Raw genomic sequence first — 11360 nt, 5'->3', positions numbered from 1 at the left:
TTTCTAAAGCTTTCTGCCACTTTGCTTCTAATATCTATTACAACTAGTGTTGGTGTCGATGCTAGTTTTGGACTGTTGTAGCTGTTGCTGGTTCTGTGTGAGGTTACTGCTGCTGCGAGATAGGAAGAAAAAAAGGGAGTTTGTCGCGGTTATGGATTTCTTCGAGTTTCGATTAATTGAGGAAGGGGATTTATTTTTAAAGTTAAACGTTTTTAATTTTAGAATGCCTATAAAGTTATTTGGATAATTACAAATAGTTAATAATGATCAAGAGTTGATTAATTGATATGAATTGTTTGAAATATGTTTGAGAATAGTTAGTTGGAGTGATTATTCTGAATTATGATTAGATTGAATATGATTGTGTTACTCTGAATTATAATTGAAATTAAATGCGATTGTGAATTGTGACTGAATTATTGATTTGTGATGAATTGGTTGAGATTCCGATCTTGAATGAATTATTTTGTCTTGTTTCATGTTGAATTGGATATTTGATGTATGGGAACGTTATTGTGACATTCACTTGCGACTGGTTGGGATTGGTTTTGGTGGTTATGGAAGGATTGGAACATAAAGGATTCTTTAATATGTGAAAATTAGTTATGAATTGAAGAGATTGAAGTTGGATTGATGGATTACATGGGAATTGTGGAGTACGATTGATTTGTTAAATTGTGAATGCCTGGTTTGATTTGTTGGTATTAAATTGAGATTTGAAACGATTGAAAAGAGGTTGAAAATGGTTCGGTTGGGACCCAGAAAGGGTGGCAAAGTCCAATTTTAAGGGAAAATACTGCCCAATTTTTGTAAAATTATATGAAAAGTGATTTCATTTTAAAAATCTAATTTATAAGCTTATTTTTGGGAAATTATTAATTTGATTTGTTAATAATTATTGGTCTGACTTTTATTAAGATTTGAAAGGTTTGAATTTTATTAAGATAAAAAGTGGCTAAGCTTCAAAGAAAACGTTTTAATTCCTGAAAACCATTTGATTTCGATTTATTGCAGAAAGTCTTATTTTCAGCTTGAATTATTAAGAAAGTATAAGGTTTTACATTCAGTTTTTTGAGAATAGATTTTGTTTCAAGTTATGATTTGAGTTTGGTTTATTAAGAAAAGGAATCTCTGCCACAGGAGAGCAGAGAACAAGGATTTAAAAAATATATTAACTTAAAGGAATGTCTGCCACAGGAGAGCAGATATGACATTATTTGGGCCTTAGTGCCAAATGTAAAGTAGGGATGCCCACAACCTGAGAACTATTTTCTAGATGTACACTTATTGATTTAGAAAGTCATATTGTATGCGGCCTAGCCGTACAACTTATAAACACACTGTATGCATCTGGAAAGCCATATCTGGGACTTGTGCCCGGGTAATGTCGAGAGCGGGTAGGCAACCGACACATGAGCTCATGGCCTACGTTAGGGATAGACATGCATCATGTTGTTTGCACATTTGCATTTGATTGCGCTTGCTTGTCTTATTTCTTTGTAATTGTGCTGTTTGTCTTGTTGTGACTTGCTTGTACATTGAATTGAATCTCTTGCTTGTACTATTTGTTTGTGAATATATTAAAGTAATTACAAATTGACATTTGACTGAAGATTAACTATGTGGTTGAGAGACGGGTAATGTGACTAGTTTTATATTTAAAATTTGTTGTGAGTTTAGAGATTTTAAAAAGAGGTAATTAGTTAGCTAAAGTAGAACCAAGAGTATTTTCAAAAGGTTTGATAAAAATATAGTTTTATTGAGTAAAGTTAATTATTTGCACTTTATTTCATTACTTTTACGGCATTCTCATTCCCTACTAAGAACGTGTGGTTTGTTCTCACCCCAAAATCTTCAACCCTTTCAGTGACACAGGTTCGAAGACTCAGCTTGAAGCTGTGGACGGTTATTAGTTTTATTTGAGTCAAGTTATGAGTTGAGTTGCTTTCATAGAATTCCCTCGCTTTTGTTATTTTAGATTTTATTTTATATAGAGGGATAGGAATTGTATCTGAGTTTTATTTGAATTATGTTGTATGATATTTATTATTATTAATAACTATGAGATTAGTATTGCTTGAGGATCTTTGATATATAGTTTTTAATTAATAAAAGTAAACTTTTCAGGCATTTTCTTTAGAACTGAAACGCGATATCGATGTAAAGGCTCAGTAGTAAATTTATAATAAAGGAAATCAGGTCCGTAACGCCTTACTTTTGGTACGATCATGACGTGCTAAAAGTTAGGGTGTTACAACATATATATCCTATTACGTAATATTATATTATAAAAAATAACTATATTTTACATTGATTGTGTTCACCTAAATGATTATCCAAAAAAATAATCGTAAGTGGACAATTATATAAAATATTTTACACTATCAATACATTAAAATTAGACTCTAATTTGTATCTAAAAGTATAAAATAAATATATATATTAAATTAATTTAATAAAATGAAATATTATTGTAACATTATTTAATTAATAAATTTATTTAGTTAAAGGTTATATCTATGATTTTTTTTTTCTATTCCACTCTAATATTTACTAGTAAATTAAAGAATTTTGTATTGAATATCTATTTTGATAATTAGTTTTTAAACACAAATTAAAATAAAATTAATTAAAATATTAACGCATTTTGTACTTTTATCTATCTAAGTAACTAAGTCTATTATTATTATTATTATTTGAAATTAATTTTTGGTCTTTCTTTTATTAAATAATTAAATAATTATTAAATAATCTATAAAATATATAATGAGGATATGAGAAATTTGGTACATAATTTTTTTTCTAACATAACATTTATCGTACATAATTTATAAAAAAATATGTTTCACTTTTATTATTGATTAGAAAATAATTTATTTATATCTTGATTAATTTCATTTATTATTATTATTATTATTAAATTTAATTTATAAAAAGATAAATTAATAACCATATTTTTACTTATTAATATATTAATATTAGTAAAGAATAAATAAAAATTATTTAATATTTAAGACTTTTATATTATTTATTTTTTATATATTTTGATATATTTATAAGATTTTTTTATTTTTATATGCTAAATGTTTGCCTCCACTATTTAAAATTTTTGGATCCGTCACTGCTTGAGATACTTTAAAGAAAATTTATAGGTTAAGATAAACAAACAAGTAATAAAGAAGAATGAAAGCATTCAAGCAAGAATCAAGTAATTGTGAAATGGAGAATGAATAGACATTAGTTGATGTGCAAGAGAGTTCAATGAACCAAATGAAATATAGAACTCGCACATCAAATAATGATACACCTTGAAATTTTGTTCGCATCACCTAATTGACACAAAGTGGGAAACATGGGTTCTATGAAACTTAGGAGAAGAGAGATATAAGGTGAGATCAATCACATAGCAAGCATGGTCCACAAAGTTTAAAAATCTCAAAAATATGTCACTAGGTAAGCTTACGATCCAATTTCACAATTCCACAATCTCAATGCATGAACTAGGTGACGTAAATAAAGATCAATCATAAACAAGCATCACCTAATAAAAAATGCATCAATTATACACAATTGCCATATAATAGATAGTGAATTCAAATTACATGGTGGCACTACAAGATTTATATTTAATTGAGGGTGTATCTTAGTAGAGGTTTTTAAAAACCTCTAAAATACACTTTATTTATGGTAATTTATAAAACTCCCCCTAATAGTTAATTCATAATTAAGATTTCAAAATTTTAAAAAACCCCTCTTCTTCTTAGTTTCACAATAAGACCGATTCAGAAAGGAAGAGAAGAGAATGGCGACAAAACCCTAAGTTCTCCACCGCTGATTTTCCTGCCGTTGCAGCCGTCGGTTCTCCCGCCGTTGCAGCCGTCGGTTCTGCCACCGTTGTAGTCACCAGTTCAGCTAGTGTTTTCGCCACAGTTGTTATAGGAAGCGTCTAAATCGAGCCATGGTTGCCACTGCAGTTCTTACTGCCGTTGCTGCCGCAGTTTCTGCCATTGTTGCCGCTGTAGTTGCCGCGCCTAAAGCTTCTGAATCAAGTCACTGTTTCAAATCTGTTTTCTCCTTCGAGCTGCTGCTGGTATTCTTTTTCTTCTTCTTATTTAGATTATTTGATTCAGTAGTGACTCACGTAGTATATTATTAGTAATTTTTGTTCTTATATAATTTTCTTATGTCATATTCTTATGTTCGTGTAATCTACTGGTTCCATTCATGAGATCTTGAATGGATATTTAATGTGCATGTTTGTTATATGTTGAGAACAGAGAAACTATTTTACTGAATTAAATATTCCTCTGGCAAATGATGCTAGGTGGGTTTCATAGCTACAGGATTTGAATGTGAAAATTGCAAAATTAGAAGAAAAGTTATCCAAAATGGATTGTTTAATACTCCGTCTTGTGTCCATGCATTTGATCAAGAAATTAGAGAAATTTAGTTTATTAATATCAACTAACCAACAAAAGATAAAAGATGCACCAACAGCTTCAACAGAATGCTTGGTTTTTGAATCAGCATTAGAAAATATTAGAGTCATATGAAAATCATGGAAGATGATTTTTTGTTGATTGTGAAAAAGCTAAAGTGAATAGCACAAGTGTTGAAGCACAATGCAATATATACATAATTTTATACACTATAATGTTTGTGACTATTGTATTGCAAATTAATGGCTTTTAAGCTAGCTAGCTACTGTGCACATCAATCAAGTCCTGCTGCAATAGGAATCTCATTGATGGATTCTTGTGAGGCTTCCCTCTCAGCTTCCTTCAATTCATCATCCATATATATTCTATTCTGTGTTCTTATTCTATTCCTAATTAACTTGAGCCTCAAACATGATAATAAAACATGAGCCAACTTGTCAAGGAGAGCATGTTTTGTTGAGTTAGTAATCTGAACTTAGCTCATAAGTCTAAAAGAGCTCAGTTAATGCAATTCTTGATAATATTGGCTCATTGAGCTTAGAGAGCTTGTAAGCTTGTAAGGCGAGGAAAGAAAATAAAATAAGTCTTTATGAATCTTTTATTGTTGGTCTAACAATATGGCAACTTCTTGTTTATTATCTTGTACTTTAATAGTGATTAAATTTGTCTTCACAGTGACTAAGCCATAACATTTCTCTTAGATGCTCTTGCATTAATACAATGTTAATTGTGTGAGAACTTAAGGTGAAAAAAGAGTATAAAATAAAAATATCCATCATGAGTATTTAGGTCAAATATAGAATAAGTGAATATCTAATCCATTGTATAATTTTAGCTGATCTTCTAACTACTAATGCTGGATTCTTCTCTTTTGATCTGCAGGCACTTCTTATTTATCATGATAAAATTTTTCATCTTGTTGTTGCTGTTATTTTATTAGTAACTTTTGTTCTAGCTTTTGGAGAGGTAAAATACTTTTTCAATCCATGGTTTTTGCCATACCCAAACATTTTGATCTTGACATTGAAGAACTAATTGTTTCGATGCCTTTTGGCTTAGGTTATTCCTCAAGCTATATGCTCAAGATATGGACTCTATGTGTAAGAACTGGAGTTTTCACGAATAAAATAATTTAAATGCCCAAATTAGATTCCAGAAAGTTGGAATGGGAATTTGGGGATTTAAATATGATTTTTGGACTCATTAGGTCTTTCCGAGTCAGAAAATGTGTTTTCTGCGAAAAACCGTGAAAAACTACAAACCGGCAGTTGAACCAGTTGAACCGGTTTAAGTTTTTCCGATTCTGTGCGAGAAAAAGTGAGAACAGTCGAAAACCTTAGAAAAATATTAGAAATGGAAAATCAGGCATTAGTGTTAAAGGTTTGGCCCAAAGTTGCGGCGAACGGGCTAAAAACGCTAACGGGTTGGACCGGGCCCAAGTTGGGCCGAAACTCAACATATAAAAGCACCCTTTAATGAGCCTTAAGCTCATTTTCAGCAACCCACAAAGAAAGGGGCGCTGGTTATGAAAGAAGGGAGGAAGAAGGAAGTGGCACTATTCACCTTCACCTTCCAGGAGCCATATCTTGAGCTACGGTGCTCCGATTGACGAGCCGTTTGTGGCCACACGAAGCTCTCGACGAGCTATTCCTTTCTATTTAAAGAAATCTAGTAATATCCCTCTCTTCACGCTCCAGTTTCGTTCCCTAGGTTATGTTCGTTTTTAGATTTAGTTTTTGAGTAGATTTTGTGGTTTTGCTTGTTTAGGTGATCTCTAGTAGCGGGTAATTGATGGATTTTACCCTACCCACGTTGGATAAGGTAAAGTTTCACTAAACCCTTGTATTTAGTTGTTTTATGTATCTTAGGTTTTGATTTTTGGTGATATATGTGTTGTTAGTTTGAGCCTTGGTGTTTGTTGGAGTTGGTTGAGGCTTTGGATCAAGTTTGGTGGTTTCGTTTTGGTGTTTGGAGCATTTGGGAATCGGCCAAGGTATGGTTTCGGTTTTCTTTATGTAATATGTAATGTTTCTGGATACTTAGTCTAGTTGACCCTAAGATAGGATTGAATGATATTGGTGCATAAATAATTATATGTGAATTGATGTAATTGTTGGTTATATTGGATTAGTGTGGTTGATGGTGATTGTTGGGAATTATGGGTATTGATGAGTATTTATGGTGATTAGTTATATTAGTGGATAATGAGGATTATGGAAATTTAAGGTAAAGGTAGTTGACGATAATGTTGATGATTTGGTAAGGTAGTTGAAAAAGTATTAATGAGGATTGATTATAATGTGATTTATTGATGTGGAAGTTAAGGATGATGAATGGTAAAGGAAATTGTGGTGTGCTTGGTATTATGTGACATAAAGGGTTAATTTTGATGAGAAATGAAGTTTGGAATGGTTTGGTCTGGTCTTGGTTGTGTTTTATAAAGGAATTGTGGAAATTGTGAATTTGGGTAAAAGTTGGTTTTTGGTGAACTTTGTCTGATCATAACTTTTGCCTCGGTTTTCGAAATTGATTGAAAATTCTTTAAAATTAAAGATCTTTGAAAACCCTTTAAATCGATATAGAGTTTGTAAAAATTGGAATTTTTTAGAGAAGTTATGATCATTCAAAGTTGGTGTTGAAAATTTGAAATTCTGCAAAGTTGCAGAATTTCAAGATTTTCTGATATGTGCGCATGCACAGTCTTGTGCACACGCACAACCCTGCAAAAATGTTATTCTGTGTGGACGCACAGACCTGTGCGTACACACAGGCACGGGAAAGGGCTATGGTGGCAGTGCTAGCATAGGTTGTGCGCGCACACATCAATGAAGGATTACAACCTGTGCGGACAGCCCTGTGCGCACGCACAAGTCGGGAAGGGTCGTCTGTTGGGGGCGCTCGCACAGCTTGTGCGAGTGAACAGGCTTGTATATTTTAGTACCTATGCGTACGCACACCCCTATGATTACGCACACTTTCAAAATCCTCCTGGGTGTGCGCACGCACACCCCTGTACGGACGCACACGTCTTGTTTCATAATTTTAAACTTTGTTTTCAACTGTTTCACCTTCCCGACAAGGTTGTAAGCTTCTGTAATACCATTTTAAGACTCTTGGGCTCAATTTTGGATGTTGGAACATGGAAAAGGTCCTAGGAGGTTTAATTTGGGTTTTACTTTGAAAAGTTAGCAAACGGAGCTTTAGGTTTCTGGTGTAGTGAGGAGGAGTGGTTGAAAGAGAAGGAAGAGTGGTGAATATGATGATGGCTGATAACGAATTTGAGAAACTGATGAACTAAGAGTTCGGAATGGAACTTATGACTTGATGATGGTTGTGAGGAGTATGAGTGGAAGTGTTAAGAGGAGTGGCCTCTGAGATTGAATATGTGATTACAATTTGTATTGTTCTCCGTCGTAGGGGCTATGGCAGTATCCCGCCTACGTTCGGATGTGAGAGTTGAAGCTAGGCTTCTCACTCATACTTTTCGCAACCAGAGGAAGGTGGTAGGGCACGCTCCCTCGGAATATTTCTCTCTGAAAGGAGAAGGTGGTAGGGCACTTATCCCTCGAAATTATTCCTCCTGAAAATGCGACTTCTCTTTGATTGCAAGGTGGTAGGGCACTAACCCACGGAATCATGCGACAACCAGAGGAAGGTGGTAGAGCACGCTCCCTCAGAATATTTCCCTCTGAAAGGAGAAGGTGGTAGGGCACTCATCCCTCGGAATTATTCCTCCTTATGCGTAATAGAAGACTAATCCGCGAGTTGTCGACCGGATTTACCGTCGGGTTTGGCACAATAACCGACATGTGATATCACCGCCAATAGGGCAGACATTCATCATATGCATCTTCTATGCTTGCTTGTTTTGTTTACTTGAGTTTTCCTAATTGTATAACATGCCTACTTGCTTCTTGAATTACTTGTATATATATATATATATATATATATATATATATATATATATATATATATATATATATATATATATATATATATATATGAATACTACCTGTGGTTTCTTTGTCTGCATTATCCGTGTTTGCTTGGTGCTGAGGAGGTTAGGTAGGCGGTGGCGATGGGATCACGCGGAGGTTAGGTTGGCGAGGGCTGTGGGATACAGCGGTGTGATTAGTTTTAGTTAGAATTATCCTAAGTTTAGATAACCCGGTTCATGGTTTAAGTTCGTTATATATTTATTTATTTTGTTATAAGCTTGAATATCCGTATGTGATGTGAAGTTCTAGGATTGCCTTCGGCGTCCCGGAGCCTTACATCTTACATCATTGGGCACTGTTACCATACTGAGAATCAGTTCCATACGTTGTTGTTATTTTTCAGATGCAGGTCACAACCCACCTCGGTGAGTTGTCTGGATGGTGACAGAAGCGGAGGACCCGGATACCTTTTGAGTCTCTTGATTTATTTTGCTATGCATCTCTCACTTTTGTATTTTGTTTAGCCTAGAGGCATGTATTGAGAGAACAGAACTTGTATAAGCTATTTTACTGTCTTGCTTCATGTATGGTCTGTATATGGCTAGCCGGCTTAAACTCCACGAGTCGTGGCTAGATTCTTATGATATTATACTATTATATTTTGATACATCTTATCTGTACCTTGTGTTTTAAGGTAGTAGCTTCGCTTGTACGTTATGCGCTTTTCAAATCCTGTTTTTGAGCTATATCCTTCATCAGGCTTATAGATTATATTATTTCTTTCTATATAAATATGTATGAGCTTTAGAATTGTCGTAACCTTTGGTTAACCTTTGCTTTACGGCTAGAGGTAAGGCTTTGGTTAATTGGGGTGTTACATTTAGTGGTATCAGAGCAGTTCGTCCTCGTGAGCCTGAGGGATGGACCGATTGTGCTTCATTGTACACTTTAGGTCATTTTTCTTTCATGCTATTTAGGTTATCTACTTGATATTTCATAGCATGCTTGTTTGTGAGTGCCTATTTGGGATAATGGAAGCACTAGGCTTTTGATATTGAGACTGATCACCTTGATATCGATTGTTTGGTGTAGACAGGAACCCTAATGTCTACTCGCAGACGAGGTCGTACACGTTAACAAAGAGAGAGTAGAAACAAGCAACCGGCCAATAACCATGCCGAGTTCATGGCGGCAATGGTGAATCTTGCGAACACCATGGAGGCGAATGCTGCTGCGACTTTACAAGCAGCGCAGAGGTTAGGCCAACCGGTAGGGAATGGAGACGGAAATGGTGATGACTTAAAAGGTGCTCCAATGACCCTAGATACGTTTCTGAAAGTTCACCCACCGACTTTCAGAGGATCGACCAATCCCACGGAAGCGGATAACTGGTTCCAAGCTATGGAGCGTGCACTGCAAGCACAGCATGTTCCAAGCGACCAATACGTAGAGTTTGCTGCTTATCAGCTTTGGGAAGAGGCCCAGCATTGGTGGCAAGCAAAGTGCCGCTTGCTACAGCTTCAGAACGCCGATGTTCCTTGGGATGTATTTCAAACGGCCTTCTACAAGAAGTACTTTTCTGAGTCTGCAAGGGAGGCGAAGGAGAAGGAACTTATGCAACTGAAGCAAGGTTCCTTGTCTGTGGCAGACTACACCAACAGATTTGACGAGCTTTGTAGGTTCTCTAGGGTGTGTCAGGGTGCCCCGGAGACCTATGAAAGTTGGAAGTGTATCACGTATCAAAGGGGCTTAAAGGACGACATCATGACTGCTGTGGCTCCTATGGAGATTCGCATTTTCTCCGATCTGGTGAACAAGGCAAGAGTGGTTGAAGAATCCACAAAGATGGTAGCCTCGTCAAGGGACACTCATGGAGGAAACACTAGTAGAGAATGCGATGGTTACCTTGGACCAAGGGGACAAAACTTCAAGAAATATGGTGAAAGGAAGCGATCAATATCTTACTCCTCTGATATGAAATGTCAGGAGTGTGGGAACTACCATCCGAATAGGCCATGCCAGTTGGATAAGAAACTATGTTACAAGTGTGGCTCACCGGGACATTTGGTTAGAGATTGTCCACACTGAGGAACACGTGGGGCGGATGGATCACAACAACAGGGTTGAGGTAATTATGAAGCTGATGACCAGATCTTAACTTATCTTCATAGTATAGACTATCGTCGTTCGTGTTGAAAAAGTTTTAAAGCTTAAATTGATTTTTAAACTTGGTTTGGAACTCTGATTTCATTGATTTGGTTTTGAAACTAGGACTGGAACTTTTGGTCAAATAATATTATTTAAAAAGGGGAAAGTGAGTCCTAAGATTTTGTTAACTCGTGATTTTGGTTTACAAATTTGATTTATTAAAAAGGGATTCAAATTGAAAGGTTTCGATTTAAGGATTTTAATGAATTTAGGAAAAATCGTATTTCAAAGTAATTGATTTACAAATGAAAGGTTTTAACTTTTGATAGGGTTTTAACAATGGACTCATTTAGATTGAACTTGTTTTAAAGGTTTTGAAAAATGTTACAAAATCGGTATTTGAATTAAGGAAAACTTTCGGAATCCTAGCGACGATAATCAGAGTGACGCAGCGGAAGACGAGAGAGAACGTCGACGCGTTGGGATGATGGTGAACGAGATGCTTTTACAACTTGTTAGTTTGGAACCATTGAAGTAGGACGCCTCGTGTATATATATATATATGTATGTATGTATGTATTACATCACGTGGTTCGGATTTTTGAGGGAGAAAATTTTTTTAAGGAGGGGAGGATGTAAGAACTGGAGTTTTCATGAATAAAATAATTTAAATACCCAAATTAGCTTCCAAAAAGTTGGAATGAGAATTTGGGGATTTAAATATGATTTTTGGACTCAGTAGGTCTTTTCGAGTCAGAAAATGTGTTTTCTGCAAAAAATCGTGAAAAACTGCGAACCGGCATTGAACTGGTTGAATCGATTTAAGTCTGCCCGG

General features: G+C 35.2%; 1 protein-coding gene across 1 annotated transcript; it reads left to right on the top strand.

Moving 5' to 3' along the window:
* The first annotated feature begins 9562 nt into the window (after positions 1 to 9562).
* On the top strand, positions 9563 to 10465 carry LOC110266825 (uncharacterized). The gene has a single exon (XM_021111856.1). The coding sequence runs from the start codon at positions 9563 to 9565 to the stop codon at positions 10463 to 10465; it is 903 nt and encodes a 300-aa protein (XP_020967515.1).
* Positions 10466 to 11360: the final 895 nt, after the last annotated feature.

Source organism: Arachis ipaensis, chromosome B9 (assembly GCF_059453495.1).
Source record: "Arachis ipaensis isolate K30076 ecotype BB chromosome B9, ASM5945349v1, whole genome shotgun sequence".
Taxonomy (NCBI): Eukaryota; Viridiplantae; Streptophyta; class Magnoliopsida; order Fabales; family Fabaceae; genus Arachis; species Arachis ipaensis.
The sequence above is the reverse complement of the archived record's forward strand: the minus strand, read 5'-3'. Positions and strand labels throughout refer to the sequence as shown.